The sequence below is a fragment of the Lagopus muta genome, chromosome 1, assembly GCF_023343835.1.
Source record: "Lagopus muta isolate bLagMut1 chromosome 1, bLagMut1 primary, whole genome shotgun sequence".
NCBI classification, from domain to species: domain Eukaryota; kingdom Metazoa; phylum Chordata; class Aves; order Galliformes; family Phasianidae; genus Lagopus; species Lagopus muta.
Genome location: NC_064433.1, coordinates 181,756,396 through 181,773,965, shown reverse-complemented (window position 1 = coordinate 181,773,965; position 17,570 = coordinate 181,756,396). Strand labels below are relative to the sequence as shown.

General features: G+C 37.9%; 1 protein-coding gene across 8 annotated transcripts in view; it reads left to right on the top strand.

Moving 5' to 3' along the window:
* The window catches only part of CNTN5 (contactin 5), a 597,686-nt gene that overhangs the window by 545,298 nt on the left and 34,818 nt on the right, over nt 1–17,570 (top strand). For all 8 annotated transcript variants that reach the window (XM_048937197.1, XM_048937242.1, XM_048937259.1 and 5 more), the window contains 2 exons: nt 12,906–13,064; nt 13,469–13,618. In XM_048937197.1, the coding sequence (XP_048793154.1) occupies nt 12,906–13,064; nt 13,469–13,618 (309 nt within the window). The remainder of the gene's footprint in view (nt 1–12,905; nt 13,065–13,468; nt 13,619–17,570) is intronic.

The window sequence follows — 17,570 nt, the reverse complement described above, 5'->3', positions numbered from 1 at the left end:
AATGTAAATGAAATCTTAACAAATTGCACAAATGTAGGTCTGTATGTAGGTAGGTATGAAGCGTTGTGTGCTTTTTCTGCAATTCTCTGCCTTTCACCTTGAAGTCAAGGCATCCTCCTGGGTTTAATGATTTAGAAATATTTACCCTTCAAGAAAAGAGACCATAAATCATTTTGTAAAATGAAAGGTACAAACAGTGAAGCAGAAGCCCCTTAACAAGACAGGGATCTTTTTTTTTTCTCACTTGGAACTGTGTTCACCAAATTTTGACAGCATCTTTAGGCCTAGTTTTGCAATCGGTTGAGTTGCTCTATATCCCATTTCATGCAGTAACATGTGGTCAGTGCTCTGCAGGAACTAAAACCAAAAATAGGACACTATTAGACTCCAGTAAAGCCAAGCTTTAATGCCATATGTACAACCCCTTATGCAGAGTATGTCTGTGTTATGAACTCCGTGTATGTGTGTGTGTATACTCAAGTTCACTTTCCAGCAATACATCTGGAGAGTGCTGCAGTGCCTAAATTCACAGATCTCTGCAGGATAGCAGAGCAGGACAGTCTCACTGTGGATTACTTGGCTTTTGAAAGAATAAATTGAGAGAGATATTTTATTATCATTGATAAAAAAATGAACTTCAGTTAAAATATAAATCAAAATTATATAGAGATTATAATCTTTCAAAAATATTTTTTCTATCACATTTCATCACTTCTTTAGGTTTGATGATTTCATATCCATCACTTTTAGGATGAATATACACTTGAAATGATAAAGAATGTTTCTGGTTGAGTGCAGAGCTCTTCATATTTTGATGAGAGTAGCTGCTAAATATTTCCATAAAGTCATTTTGAGGACCATCAACTTTCTATGAGCTATGGCACTACTGGGATGGTGGCATTCAGTTTCCTCAGCATAAGCACAAAATGCCGTTTTAGCTGCCTTATGAAATCTGAATCGACCTTGTGGGTTATGCAAGACTTATGTTACTTTTACCTCCCTCAGACAAGAGCTGGAGGCTCTATGGGTAGGCAAGGCAATGCCAATTCTAATGCTATGGAATTTATTAAGTGATAAAAGTCTCTTATCTTACTACTATCTAGAACATTTCAGACCAGCTACTAAATTGTATATAAATGGGTTTCTTGAATTTGAAATAGAAAATAAATATTTATCTCAGGAAGAGGTTTGAGATAAATGTAAAAAAGTGTATTATAAGAAGTATCAGAACGTATGTATTCAAGTGCCACATTGCCATGCCACCTTGCTCATGAAATTAAAACTATGACAGCTGTATAATAGAATTTAAATTGAAACATACTTTGTTTAAAATGTTGGTTCCTTATTTTTATGATTTAATAATTATAGACTGTACTAAGAAAAGTTTATCTCTGACACAAACTGCTTTACATTATGTGAATGCTTTTGTCTTGATGTAAAGGTAATTTTCCACGAAAATACATAATACAGGGTTTGCTGAAGTAGTTAATCTTAAGACATCTATGCATAATAAATAAAATAAATTCCTACAGTGACGGTATTTCACAAAAAAAAATGCAGGATGACTTTGTTTTTTATTGCAGCAAATGACTGAAGCCATTACTATTCTAGCCCAGGCTGGATGTGTCTCTGGGCAATCTGGTCTAGTGGTTGGCAACCCTGCACATAGCAGGGGGTTTGAAATTAGATAATCTTTGATGTCCTTTTACAACCCAGGCCGTTCTATGATTCTATGATTCTATGATTAAAGTACATTGTAGAGTCACTAATGATTACTCTTCATGAACATCAATGTTGCAAAAATCCAAAATATTTAGAATGTAATCTATCTTTCCTTACACTGTTAGAAGAATTTGATTTTGATTTCTATATAGCTAATACTTTTTTATTCATTCATCTCTTTAATGAAAGCGCTCAGTCGCCTACAATTTGACACTCTTTGGTGATCCCAGACTGCAACTTCTTTCAAACATCTTTAAGTATAGCTTTTGGAGATACTAGGCTTTGCTTAGGGAAACAGATCAGCAATAGATCTTTCGATAGCATGTCAGCATACTGAATAATACCACCTCACAAAAGAAAATGCCATCTATGAAAAAAAAAAAGACAACCACTGCCACCACACAATAAAGTGAGATACAAACACAAAGCCATATTATTATTTATTTCCAGTAAAATAATTTTCAGTGAAATAATTTCATTCTATTCATATTGAAAACAATTTCCTGTTTTAAACTTTACAACCTATGTCATAAGGAAGATACCAGAAACATTGCTGTAAACTCTGGGAAGCGCCAACAGAAGCCAAATTCCAGCACATCCGTGAAAATGAGTACTGATACCAGTGACAGTAAACCAGGATACATATCCTTAATAAATATACATATGTATTTTGTAAACTCACCTTACTTGTGAGTTATTCTATTGGAAGGTGCCTTGAATATAGCCCAGGGAACTAAACATGAAACTACTTTTACCATTGCACAGAAATTTTTCCTTGCCCTGCACTATAAAGTAGAATTTAAATTCCAGAACAAAAGTAAATGTTATCACATTTTTTGTTGTTGTTGTTTTTGGGTTTTTTTTCAGTTTAGTTACTAACATGGAGGTAGTGGTGCAAGGTTTCTGAATTTACTATGTATGTGTGTGAGATGTAAAAAAAAAAAAAAGAGAGTTGCACGTTTCTATTCTTCAGTTTTTTATTCCTGGTTATAGACTTTTTAAAAATATTTTCAAATCATTTTCAAAAACACTACCTTACATTTCTTAATTTTAGGGAAGCTGCAATTAAATAAATGTCAATTTTTTTTTTATGTTTTTTTTTTTCTAGTGAATCTCATTTGGGAATACTTCAAATTTAGATATAAAATGATGTGTTAGACCATGTTTGGGCAAAACAAAGATTCAAATCCCTTGAGCTACTTACCTCTCAAAAGACAATCCAGATACACTCCTAAGTGCTTTGAAATTGTGACTGAATTCTGCATGCTAAAGTAAAAAATAACTTTTTAGTGATTTCTAGTCATATTTTGTTCTCTAAATGTGGTTTTCTCAGCTCAAGTTATCTATTTTTCCCTTTTTGCTTCATTTTTCCAGTGTTACCAAGAATGCAGGTGTCATTAAGAAGAGATGTTTTGTTGACAGCTGGACCTGTCAGGAAGTACATTAGCTTTCCAGCTTAAGTGTCTTGCATTTTAATCTTGATATGGGTTATGAATGACAAGTATTTCATGCCAGTCTCCTGCTAGTGAACAATGACCTTCAGAAGACTACTATCCTGACATACTTGGCACGATCTGCTTATGTTCAAATAGATTACTCCATAACTTGGAAAAATATTTCCTTATTCAAGATAAGGTTCTGTGAAATTATCTGCTATGCATAATCATAAATTGCTTAAATTATTATTGACATGAATAAATAAGTCAGTCATTCACTTAAAGCATATTAACTTTATTTTTGTTTTATGATTTACAGAAAGATATGTTTCACTGACTCTGGCACCTAAGCCCAAGAAGGTTGGGTAGCAAGTTCAAATTTAATGTTCAAACACCCTTGAGGCATTTTAAAGGTCAAAAAGCACTCACTTATTCACCAGGTGCCTGAGTTTTAAATACTTAGGATTCTGTGCGCATAAAGAAGCTCCTCAGCTGGACAGTGTCATCCATCTGATACCTACCATACTTTCTAGATGCACACTTTAACTCTGTGGAAGTCCTCAGTGTGGTCTTTAACTCTCTGAATATGAGCAGGATGACAAGTAGGATTCAGCTCAAAGCCCAAGAGAGCTGTGGGCCATTGATTCAATTCAGAAGATGTGATACTCATCATTTACCATCAAGTTCAGCAACTGCAATGCTCAGCTACAGGGAGTAATATTGTTTGCTCAGATCCTGACTCAGAAACACACTTGCTTCTTCTCAAGAGGATGTTATATCTGCAGGCAGTGGTTTAAATGGTATCAAGAAATGCCATACCTTTTGTGAGGCAAAGTAGCAAGAAAAACAGAAGCCAGGAGAGGAACAAATGAAAACCTGAATCTTTTGAGTGGGATTTAGGATCCCTTCCAGTAACAAAAACATTTGATTCTTTCATTGAGCTGGACAGTGCCCAAAAAAGGAACTCAACCATTGACAGCAGATTAAGCCAATACACTGAATTTGGAAAGCTAAATAAAATACATACATTTCCTCTCCAGCAGAAGAATAAGAGCAAAAAGATTCATATGCCACTGCAAGATTTTCTGGAAGGCAATCATCAGAGCCTGTAGCAGCAGCAGGAGGTGTATGGTGTCAACTGATATAATTCAAGGGCATCCAGAAGAGAAAGCATCTTTTCACATAGGGTGGTAACTAACTATTCTGGAGCTAGGCATGCACAGATGTGCTACTTCAGAGGAATTTTGTAAGAGGCGTTGTGTATGTCTGATGGGAAAAGACGCAGCTTTACTGGAGTAAATTAATGTAACAACAGTCATATCACTGGACTTACACTGCTGACACAAGTCTTCACTTGATTCCACTTCATTTATGCCTAACGGTTTTGCTTGCTTGAGGTGTTCTTCATGCAAACAAAGCTGCTTACAGAAGAATCTACATAATTCCTATAAAATAAAATATATATATATATTTTCCACAGCACTTGAAGTCATCAGCTGTTTAAGAAGCAGAAGTTATTAATGTTTTTCTGAATGTCAGTCTCATTCTTGACTTCAGTCCATAGCTCTCCCATGTTACATACCATACTAACTTTTATTTATCCACTCATATCCTCAATTTTCGGTGAATATTGGCTAGCAAAGAAGCACAGTATCAAAATGTTTCTGGTTGGCTGGATTTCCACCGATCATTGGCACCCTAGTGCTTGAACTGTCTCTGCACTGATTTTTCACAAAACTGAAACAGAAGGCTCTAATACAGGATAAGTACGTATGTTATGTTCAGACACTAGTAATATTCTTTTCTCCTTATTCTGCAAGTTTGGCTTTGCTTAGAGGATCCTTGGCTTGGAGGATTAGCTTAGAAAAGCAACTGCACAGTTCAGTTGTACAGTTCAGCTGTATAGTGGGAGTCGAGGATGTCACACAGCAGTCTGCAACTTCTACAAAGGTCAGTCTGAGGTTTTTGTAGTCTTTTAAAAGCATAGATCCCACTGAAGCATGAGGCACTCCTGCTGCAGCAGCAGCTTCAGAGAACACCAGGGAGTTTCCTGCACAGAAGAGGTTCACTGCATGGCACTGTAGTCTGATGTGAATCAGAACAGTGCTTCAGACTGTTCATAGTGAGTGATGTGGGTTATTTTATACACTTATCCTTTTCTTTTCTTATTTTTAAGGCTCGTCATGATAGACTTAGGAATATAAGAATGTGAACTAAAGGTTTTTTTTAACATCTGTGAAAGCTTCAGTGCCTAATCAAAAGTACCAAGTCTCCAATAATTTAATATATATTTAATGGGAATACGTATATATATGTTACTGATTCGATAACTTTGTCAAATAAATTCTGTCTCTTAAGACATATTTGTAAATTATTCTTGCAAAACTCCTTTGCAATATGTTACACCCAAGCTAGTTAGCATTAATCACAAATTACTGAGCCAGATGTTGCATGCTGTATTACAAACTGCTTTAAAATGCTCTATGGACCAGTCATCTCCCCTCCAGATTAAAAATCTTTCTTTCAGATTGTTTCACTAAAGCACTGTAGAAACAGTCAAGGCCGAGCTCTGGTTTTACAAAAGAGCAGAGAGAACCAGTCCTATAAACCACTGACTCAGTGTTTGATTTTTTGCAATGTAAACAGTACATATATTTAAACCTATTAATCTTATCTAAGAAAGAAATCTGCTCTCCTCCTGTTACATTTTTTGAGAAGTAATGTCTCCTCTGAACTCCACTGAGCTGTATTAAATATAACTCAGGAACTGCTGGTTAGACTTACCACACAACTCCTTTCAGCTGTGATATTGCCAATAAAACTTGAAGACAAGCACTTCAGTTTAAAGGCCATGAGCCACAGCATTATTGCATAGAATGTAAACAAGGTCAGCAAATTCTTTGTGGTTCTTGAAATTACATTTGAGCTGTAGCACAGGACATGGAGATGGCCTAAGTACAGGCCCCATTCATTGGGCACACTGATATGACTGTAATGATAAAATGCTCTCTGAGGTCCATGGGCACAGCTGACTTTTCATACAAACAGTTACGTTCCTCGTCCTGCACCCTTTCTTGAACAAGGATGAGCACCACAAACTACCTGTTCATCTGTATCAGATCATGGAAATCATTTATTATGCCCAAGTATTCTGTAGAAAAGGCATAATTGGCATGTTATAGGTTTGAAATTATGATAGGGACAGGCAAACAGTACAAAGTTACATAAGATCAATAAGGTCTATTCTTTGGTTCTTTTTAGTATATAATTTTACAACAGCTGCTCCAAAAGTAATGTCTCCTATTTTATTCTGTTGACCCACAATGTCAGAGGCAGATGTTGGTAGAATGGCAGTAGGGTTTGAATATTCCCATCAATATTCCATTACATTTTATTGTCATTCAACAGAGGGCGGCAGAGGGTTATTCTGACAAAATGTTGCCTGACATGAAAGTATGGATGGAGCAAAGGTGTGGAACTGAATTCCTCTCTGTAGAAAAAAATTACACCCACTGAGATTCATCAATGCTTGCTGAGACCAAACAGTGAATATGAGTGCAGGGAGGCAGTAGGTGATGCACTTCAGCAGTAGAAATAATGAAGTAAAAGACAAGACATGCTCTGAATGGCCATGCAGATTTTTATGAGCACAGCATGCAAACTGTTGTTCATTTCTGGTGTTTTGTAGCTGAGGATTTCCTCTATCAAATACTGCTATTGTTCTCTCTGTATCTGGTGTTGTAGATGGATCATCAGCTGTTTAACCTACAGACTCCAGACCAAAACTTCCAGCAATCTGATTTTGTCTTGAGGTTATAATATGTTCAACAGTTTGAATGAGAGAATCCTAGGAGTTTAAAAATAGAACAGAAAAAAAATTCTAACTAAGCTACACCTTAACTCATATCTATGTCTTCAGTCAAAAAAAAAAAAAAAAAAAAAAAAGCTTAGAATCAAGTTCAAAAACATAAATGAGGTGTGGTAATATTCATGAACTCAATGCCTGAGAGAGATCTATCCTTGAAGCTCTGAGTTGTGAGAGAAATGGAAGCTACACAAATCAGATCTTGGACAAGTGATGCAGGTTGTCAGAAGAATAAGCCAATGAGAGAGGGATGTCTAAAAATCACTTCTGTGTTCTATTTTAGACACCTTTATCTAAGTGAGAGATATTTATGCCATTCATAATGTGTTTCAGAGGCTACCAGTTCTTTCCTCATAAAGTGAGATTTCAGTTAATGTTCCCTCAACTGTTTTTATGCCACAAAGTATAGATCCAACTCAGAGGCTCTGGAGTGCAGTCTGGAATCTGCATCTGAAGAATCCTCCTTGCTTGTCCTAGTCAAGTTGGATTATGACTTCTCCATCCTCCCAAGTCTTTATGTAGCTGTCTTACCACTTGAATACACCACATTTGTAGGAACGAGGCTGAGAATGTAGCTTTAGTGCCCATTGCATTCATGACAAATTACACTTTCAATCCATCCTCTTGTTCATCAATATATGGAGAGCTGTAGGTGGACACAGCATTATGGATTTATGCTACAAGAAACAGTCCGGCTCCTGTTTGTCTTGTACTTTTTCCATTATTCTGTATTTATTACCCTTTCTCTTCCTCTTTTCTTTAACCTATTGTCTTCTTAATGACAAGCTATTACACTTTGTCACTCAGAAAGTAAAACCTTCAGGTCAAGAATTCTATATTCATGAAATGTTACACATCAGACTTTTTATTAGTTTGGTAAAAGTAAGAATTATCTTGATCAGAGTGCAGTGGAATAAATCAATGTATATCCTGGGATTCACAGGAAAAGAGCACTGACTCTCTGAATTACTAGAGTTATTATTGGTAATAGTCTTTGAGGAACTCTCATGTTAACACTGAATCATGGGAAGTAATCTAAAGGACCTCTCAGGATGATAATCCCAACAATAAAAAAACACATAAAATACATTCGCCGAAATGTATATATGTATGTCCTGAAATGAAGCATCCATCCATGGAACTGCTCTGAAAGAAGATAACTGACTAATATCCTTACGCTGGCTTTCCAATGTTCCTAGAGCTGCATAAGAGCCTATCGCAGCGTCAAATATCTTCTCTATGAAGGTCAACTGCATTATGATGCACTTACAACCAGCCATTTTCTGTGTAGTTTCCAGAGAACCATTTGAGCAGACAGTGCATTTTTTCCCCAATTGGCTATTCTTGACTAAAAAATTGTTTTAGAGATCCTGAACAATAGCAGAGCCCTTGGGAAAAACGCTTCTCTGCATTAGCCTTCCAGCTGACACCATGAATGATAACACCCAAGCATAAAATTTAATGAGATTTCTATAAAAATGAGTGACATCTGCATAGCACTCAGGTCCTGGCTAACTCTCATACATTTGTTATCACAGAGGCTTTTGTCCCTTATTAATCCGCTTTCAAGAGTGCCTGCTGTTGGAAATGGAAATGCTTTTTAGCAGTCGTCCTACAGACTGTGTAAGAGCACACATCTCAGAAAGCATAATGACACATTGTCATGACTAGGAATGCATTTGAAAGGTTTAAAAAACATGAGAGAACTCCTGCAACAAAATATATCAAGAATTTAGCAGGAGACATCCGCATAAATATATTTTATGTATTTTTATATAAGTAAGAAACTTGTTCTATTTCCTATAATAGCGTGGCTAGAAACTCTTCAGTAATATTCAGTGTACGTGGAAGAAATATTGTTGAAGAGAGAAAGTACTAAAATATTTTCTTTTAATTTTATTTGTGCTTGGAAGCATGTTATAATTCTTGGCCTTGGGCTCCAACTCAGTAAAAGCATATGATTGTATCAGAATCCCAGCTTTCCTTTAATATTTACCCCATGGCTACAAATAAATATTTCGCTAGCATTTTCCTACATCAGCAGAGAGCCTGAAACAATAGATGATGAAGATTGAAGACCTCCCTCCTTTATTAAATTGGCCCCAGGATTTACTATTTTGAGATAAAGGGTTGACCTGGTGCATCCCACCAGGAGAAGAGCAAATATATGGCAAGAATGGAGGAGTGCAGACAACACATCTTTAGAAACACAGAATCACAGAGTGATTTAAGTTTTAAGATTTAAGAAAGGGACTTCTAAAATTATCTAGTTCTAACCTCCCACTAGACCAGGTTGCTCAAAGCCCTATCCAGCCTGGCCTATAATGCCTTCCAGGGGGAGGCGCCCTGTTCCAGTGTCTCACCAATCTCATATTAAAGAATCTCTTCCTTATATCTGGTCTCAATCTACTCTCATTCTGTTTAAAGAATCCATCGCTCATCATCTCCCTTGACCAGCTGTCACACTTCTCTTGATGCAACCCAAGACAAAGCTGGTCATCTGGGCTACAAGCACACATTACCAACTCATTCTAAGTTTTTCATCAACCAGAACCCTCAAATCCTCCTCCTCAGGGCTGCTTTCAAGCCATTCTCTGCCCAGCCTATATTTGTCCTTGGGATTTCTCCAACCTAGGTGCATGGCCTTGCATTTAGCATGTTGAACTTCATGAGAACGGCATAGGCCCACCTCTCAAGACTGTCCAGGTCCCTCTGGATGGCATCCCTTCCCTCAAACGTGTCAACTGCACCACTCAGTTTGGTGTTTGCAAACTCGCTGAAGTCTATCCCCCTGTCCATGACACCTACAAAGATGTTTAATGGTCCTAGAACTGATGCCTGAAGAATGCCACTCATCACCAGTCTCCACTTGGACACTGAGCAGTTGACACAACTCCCTTAGTGCAACCATCCAGCCAGTTTTTTATCCAGCAAGTTGTACATCCATCAAATCCATTTTTCTCCAATTTGTTGACCAGGATGTCATGTGGGTCAGTCAGCTTTCAGTCATGTTTTCTCACAGAAGGAAAACCAAGACCTTTCAACTGCAAATGAAGGGGGGTCTTATCACATCCCACCTATTAATTGAGGGAGGAGAGACCAGATTCACAAGTCCTCCTTCCTCAATTAGTTTAAAGCAAAAACATCACTCAGGATCCAAATACAATCATCAGTTTTATTCAGAATCTCTGTACTACAATTATCTTAAAAATACTGGCACACTTACATTTATGAATTTATGGGAAACTGAAGTACGTCTTGCATTACTTGATAACTTCATGTGGGAAGAACAAAAAATGGAGAGGCAGAGAAGTGGATGAAGAAAGATAGACAGGACAGAGAAGGAGAACAGAAGTCCGTGCTCTAGCATTGGTCCAGCCAATAAGTGTGTCTCTTTCTGCAAGAGCACTCATCCAAAAGTTCTGAAGCTCAGAAGGTCCTGAGGCCTTGAAATACCCCTGAGATTCTCTTGTGCATCCTTTTATGCTTCTTAGATTCATAGCCTTCATAGTCAATGAGTTTGCCATCAGCGTTTTCTGTCAACAAGTTCATCATCAAGATTGCAGTCAAGCCATCTTATCTACACAAGGCTTCCTTCTCTGACCGCATCTTCAGCCTTTAGCTTGTCCTGATGGTGATGGTTTTGTCCTGCAGATATTTGAGACAATTCCAGAGTAAATGTAAATTGTATTTTGTTGGTCTGCTACAGGACTTCAGAAGGCCAAGAGTCATAAGGGGGTATAAGGTGAATCATCATCTTATACTGGACTGGACATAAAGAGCACTGACAGCAGCAATTCAAAGTGTGCTAAGCAAGCAGAGCAAAGAAATAAAGAAACTCCTGGAAATGGGATCTGCTCACCATCCTTGGAGGGGGAAAGCATTGTTCTTCCCATAGCCCAGTGCAGTATTCTTGGCTACTGCAAACATATATTTCATAGAGTATTTCGCCATTCATACATCTATAGTAAACTTCAATGAATTCTGTTCATTGTTTGTTTTGTTTTGTTTTGTTTTTTAAGATTATTATGTGACTATTTTGTTGCTTTTATTCTCATAAGTGCTATGTTACCAATATTTTAATGTTCATTCATGGCTTGTAGGTTATTAACAAGTAAACACAGAAAAGTGAAAAGTATAACTTGCTTTATTACTTCAATAATTCAATGTCTGCTTCACTCTAAAACTATGGAGTTGAATTATTAAAAAACATCGGAACAAAATGTTGTTGTAGTTCACATAAACACTCTTTTTATATGTAAGACTGTTTTTAGTTAAAGGATTCTATCCAGAAAAAGATTTGGTTGCATAAAATAGCAAAACAGACAAATAAATATGTAGGTAGGTACATGGGTTGATAGATAGATAGGTAGATACATACATACATAATGGTGAGTTCAGCAATCCTGGCTACAACTGCAACATCAAATGTTGAAACCACACCTGAGAATCTACCTCTCTTATCCATAGTTCCTGAGCTCCGCTTGAACCACACTACTCATGGTACCTTACAGTTATGATGGAAAGGAATGGAGGGTGTCCAAACGATCTGCTACAATATAACTTTAGAAGAAAGTCTGACACATGCAAAGAGCATTGGGGTTCCCCAGAAATGCAGCCAGTTTCTTTTTCTTAATAAAAGTGTTTTCATCATTACCTTTCCTCCATGTTCATTTTTGGAGAAAATCGACAGTGCGTTTCTGATTTTACAGATTTCCATCTATGCAGAAGCAGAACTTCAGCCTCCAACAAGAGGAGCCTGGGAAAAAATTGGATGCCAAAAATATTCAGATTTTTCATAATTAATTATAGCTATTAATCAAATCATTATTTTAATTAAGTAGCATTAGAAGTATTGAGTCCTGTCCTGGATTTGTGTAAGTTTTAAGTACAGGAAATCACAAGAGAGATTTTTATCCTGCATTTGCCCATAACAGAGATGTGTCTTTCCCCATAAACATCTGTTTCCAACAGCTGCAAAAAAAGGATCCTTTATCAGGGAAAACTTGCCTCTGATTTGATTTGGCAAGTGCAAATGGACAATGTTTTAAAACATGATTAAGATCAATATCAGGAAGAATTAAAGGAGAAAACTAGGGGTAGGGAGGAAGTTATAGGCAAGTTTTCATTGCAAATTTATATTTATTACAAAAGGCTTTACGTATTGGAGAAGTCACATGACTTAAAAACTTCTCTTATTAAGTATAGCAAAGTGGAATAAATAATAGTCAAATTTCTCAAATGAGAATTTTTTTTGTGTGCGTGATTTTGTTTGTTTTTAAAGGAATCACAGTAAAGATCAGTCTTAAAAATATTTGGGTTCAGTTTTCAATAGCTTTCAGCCAAATAGCTAGTGGACTTTCAGAAGGACAGTAGTCCAGATTATTTTATTGAATGAGTGAATTTGATAAACAGTCTTTATGTTGCATTCTTAATTCAGTTATTAGCACTATTAGTATTCTCCTTACAAAACACATCCTACCTTGCTTCATTTTGATATTTACTTCTTCTGCTGAGAATTCTCACACAAAGAGATGTGATTATGACTGTTCAATCTAGCCTAGATTCTTTGTTTTTTCCTTCAATTTTACATTCAGAACAATTACAACACGATTTTATAAAAATCTGTTTCTATTCCTAGTTCTTCTGCTGTCACTCTGACAGGTTAATTGCTTCTACCTGCATAACATTTAAAGAGTAGAAACAATCACAGTTTGCCAGTAGAAATTCTTCTATACAAGCTATCACCATGATGTAGTAGTTTTCATTTTAACTCCTGTATTTCATGGGTATTGAACACACTACAGAATATCTCTCCTGTACTATTACTGTTCAGCAATGATGATGGTGTGCTTTGTTTGATTATTCCAATTTATTTCTAGGTCCTCCTGGTCCCCCAGGGGTTGTAATAGTGGAGGAAATTACAGACACCACAGCAACACTCTCCTGGAGTCCTGGGGCAGACAATCACAGCCCGATCTCCCTCTACAACCTGCAAGCTCGCAGTCCATTTTCTCTTGGCTGGCAGACAGTAAAAACAGGTGAGAATAACTTTAAAATAGCACAGGCTTCAAAACTTCTGCTCTGTGACAATAATAACCAGCAGCAACTATAGATACTCTTGAAATAACAATGGTAATTTAAAACCAACAATTTTTTTTAAATTATTTTTATTCCTTTCATGTTACTTAGCAACATCTATAAAAGGACAACACAAAGACTCCTGAGTTATGCAGTTGTGAATAAGCAGAAATCTCTCCCCTCTTCCTTTTATTCTTTGCCTTTTCAGGAGTAACACATTGTAAAAAAAAAAAAACCCTCTGATTTCTAACATATTTGATCCTTAATATCTGTCATATCTAATGGTCATACACATTTGCCACTGAAACACTGCATGTGAGCTTCAACTTTCTGAGCGACCTGTACATTTTTTCACTGTCTGCAGTTCCTGATGTGATAAGTGGAGACATGGAGTCTGCTATGGCTGTTGAACTGAACCCTTGGGTGGAGTATGAGTTTAGAGTTGTAGCAACCAACAAAATTGGGACTGGAGACCCAAGTGCACCATCCCGCATGATCAGAACCAATGAAGCAGGTAAAGAGATAAAAAGGTTGATTTTTCAGGACTACCAGAAACAAGAACTGCTTTAATATAATGATGGTACTATTCTCTTTTCAATGGTACAATCTGTGTTGAGTCAACATTGCTCCAGGATAATACTCGTGCAGAATAATTTGTTTTATCTACAGGAACAATGTTTAATTTACATAAATTCCAAATGACCTAATTCCCTGCTGTCTTACTTCATCCAGGCTACCTTCATTTTGGCTCACTTATTGGCTGCCTCCTGCACAGCAAATCTGGAGATGGTTTCCACTATACAGCAAGCTCTTACCAAAAAGAATGTGGCAATTCATATAGAGCACATGCCCCAAATGTCAGGCTGCAGGGAGTGACTTAACCTGTTGTTAATATCAGGGACAGCAGGGATACCACCTACATGAGCTGTAAGCAGCTGGACGATCTGCTCAAGACAGCAGAGCTCAAGGAGGAGGTAGAGAAATTAAGGAGCATCAGGGAGTATAAGCAGGAGAGATACTGATGGAGTAAATCCCTATGATACCTGTGAGAAAGGCACAGGGATGATATACCTCAAACTGGACCCCTCACCCTTCCACTATCTGTCAGAGGGAGGAGATCTAAGAAAGAAGGAGATGTGGAAGTCCCAGCTTAGCATCACAGATATCCCCTCTCTATCTACCTAGCTTTTCCAGGTACATGTCTGCTATAGGTTTGAGGCTCTGGAACTTGAGGGACAGGGAAGTGCAAATGCAGTAGGTCCACACAGGAGATTGTCTAGGGTAGGGTAGTCTACTACACACTTCAAGACTGCCTTTGCCAAGAAAGAAAGAAGGATAATTGTTGTAAACACCCCCCATTATGAGGGGAATGGAGGGCCCTATATGGCAACCAGACCCTACCTGTAGAGGTGCACAGCCTCCCTGGAGGCCCAGTGAGAGAGATTACGAAAAAATTCTGGTCTAGTTCAATCTTCTGATTACCACCCTTTACTGATAGTTCAAGCTGGAAATGATAAAGTAACTGAGAGAAGCTTGAGGGTTATCAAAATGGATTTCAGGGCATTGGGGCAGTTAGTTGATGGAGCAGGAGTACGGGTGGTATTTTTCTCTATCTCTTCAGTGGTAGTGAGGGATACTGGGAGGATGAGAAAAATCCATTCATAAATATGTGGCAGAGAGGCTGGTGAAATTGTGGGGATTTTGTTTGTTTGTTTGTTTGTTTTCAATCATGGACTTGGCTCCTGGCCTGATGGCTGCAGATGGGTCTCAGCTGTCTCAAAGGCAGAAATGATCCTAGACCAGGAGCTGGCAGGGCTGGTCGAGAGGGTTCTAAACTAGATATGAAGGGGTTAAAATGAGCTCACTAGAGATGAGCCTAGGGGGATGATGGTGTGTTTGAGGATGAGGCAAATGCCGCAGCTGAAGTGCATCTAAATCAGTGCGCACAGCATGGGCAACAAACAGGAGGAGCTGGAAGTCATAGTACAGCAGGCAAATCATGACTTAGTTGCCATTGCACAAACATGGTGGGGTTGCTCCTGCAACTGGAATGCTGCAATGGATTACTAAAAGCTCTTCAGAAGGGAAAGGCAAGGAATGAGATATGGGGGCATAGCTCTCTATATTAGAGAGTGTTTTGATGCTTTTGAGCTCAGGGCTACGAATGATAAGGTTGAGTTTCTATAGGTAAGAGTCCCTATGGGTAAGTTTCTTCACATCTATCTTTCAAATTCAGACCAATTATCCTCAGGGTACTTTACCCATGATCTGGAATAAGCCTCCCACGATTCAAGTGAAAGCAGAAGCCTTCTACTTCTCCTGGCCTGCCTAAAGTCCTTGGGGCCAAATGAGATCCACCTGAGGGTGCTGAGGAAGCTGGCGGAGGTGACTGTCAAACTGCATTTTACCATCTATCAATGGTTCTGCTCATGGTTATGGAATGGTCATCCTGAGTGAGATTATAGGACATCTGGATATCAGGCCCAGTCAGCATGGATTCATGACAGACAGATCCTGCTAATTAGCCTGATCTCTTTCTATGATTTAATGACCTACCTGTTGGATGATGGAAAGTCTGTCAACATGGTCTACCTAGACTCCAGCAAAGCCTTTAACATCATCTCCCAGTATTCTCCTGGGGAAGCTGGCAGCCTGTGGCTTGGACAGGTATACTCTGCTGGGTAAAGAACTGACTGGAGGGCTGAGCCTAGAGGGTGGTGGTGAATGGATTTAAATCCATCTGGCAACCAGACATGAGTAGCATTCCCTGGAGGTCCATTCTGTTTAACATCCTTAATGTTCTCTTTATTAGTGTTTATTATCAGTATCATCTCTGTGCTGGGAAACTTCGTGCAGCAGATCCTCTTTGAAGCTTTTCCAACCTTGGTGATTCTGTGATTCTATGATTCTACTTTATACTTCATCCTTCTCTTTTTACTGCATACCTTCTGACATTCTTCCACTGACCATCAACTGCAGGGTCCTTCTCAGTCCCTTCATACAACTCCTCCCAAGCAGCCTCTTCCCCATTACCTCTCATAGCTTCTCTCCTTGAAGATACATTGAAACCTTTTTCCAGTGAGTTAGGTAAGCCATGGAATGCTGCTTAATTTGAAATACCTTGTACTACATACATTGTATATAAAATGTGACTGTAAGTTATATATATACTTATATATATATACATATATATATATAAAAAACTTATAACTGATTTTTATCCACCTACCATGTTTTTAAGTTCCTTTTTCTTCTTTGCCTGTTTTTACCGAAGTCTGATTTTACTAAAACATTTTCGAGCAGCTCTTGTTAAGGTCTTCATGTACACCCAGTTTTAAGCACTCCTTTGGACAATAAATACAGCTTTACCTCTGTAAAAATTTAGTAATAGGTGTCATGGAGTTAACTAGATCAATCAATGCCTGTGACAGGGGGGCAGTAGGCTCCTGGGCCCCCCGGCCCCACAAAATGGGAAGGAAAACGGAAAAGAAATAGGGAGATGGGAGCTGGACTCAAGGAAGGAAAAAATAACAAAACAGCGACAACAATCTATGGAGGAAAACTTATTTTATGATTATGATATTGGAATAATAAATCAAATAAAATAGAAGAGAGAGAGTTCCCAAGACCGAGTCAAACCTGAAAAGTTTGGTACAGCTAGGAAAGCACCCTCCAGCTCCCACTGCAAGGCAGTAAGAGGGCGTCCAACCAAGAGGGGCCAGATCCCATGACTTCTGCAATGTACAGGGACAGGTATCTGGAATTGGAGCATTAAAGCTTTCTCCCAGTGCACTACATGATGTCATGATGTGGAATACTGAAAACCAAAAATCACAAAACCATGAAAACAAGTCATACTTATGATCATGAAAAAAACTGAGGAAGGGATGAAACATGCATTGTGCAATGTATTTTTTGCCCAGTGATTAGTACTCTTTTCTGAGTAAGGCTCCACTATTGTTGCCATCTGGAGAAACAGAGTCGTTAACAAAAGTTGCAACAATTTCTAAGTACACAGGACTCTTCCTGACAAGCAGACCTATTGCTGATAATAATGCAGGTCTTCTCAAATGAAAGGTCAGTCACATATAAGCTCAAATAAGAAAAGGCCACACTCAGTGTTTATCTGCACTTTTAGCTTTCCAGTTAGAAACACTTTTTTTTTTATTACCAGAGTTACAGCTGCACAATTGTCACATTAGAAGGAAGCATTTTGTAGTGTGACACTGAATTCCAGGCAGGTGCCAGTAAAACAACTTAACAGTCTTTGGAGAAATTGAAGTTCAGTTTATTGGGTGTGCTGTTTAGCACAGTGTGATACAGCAGAAGTTAGTTGTTATCACCTCAATCTCAAAAGAGCTTTATTTAATAAAACCCTTTGGATTCTGTTTTCTGTTGTGAGCTGTTTTTGTTTTGTGTTATCTTGTTAGTTTTTTCTTTAAATATATATATGTGTGTGTATACAT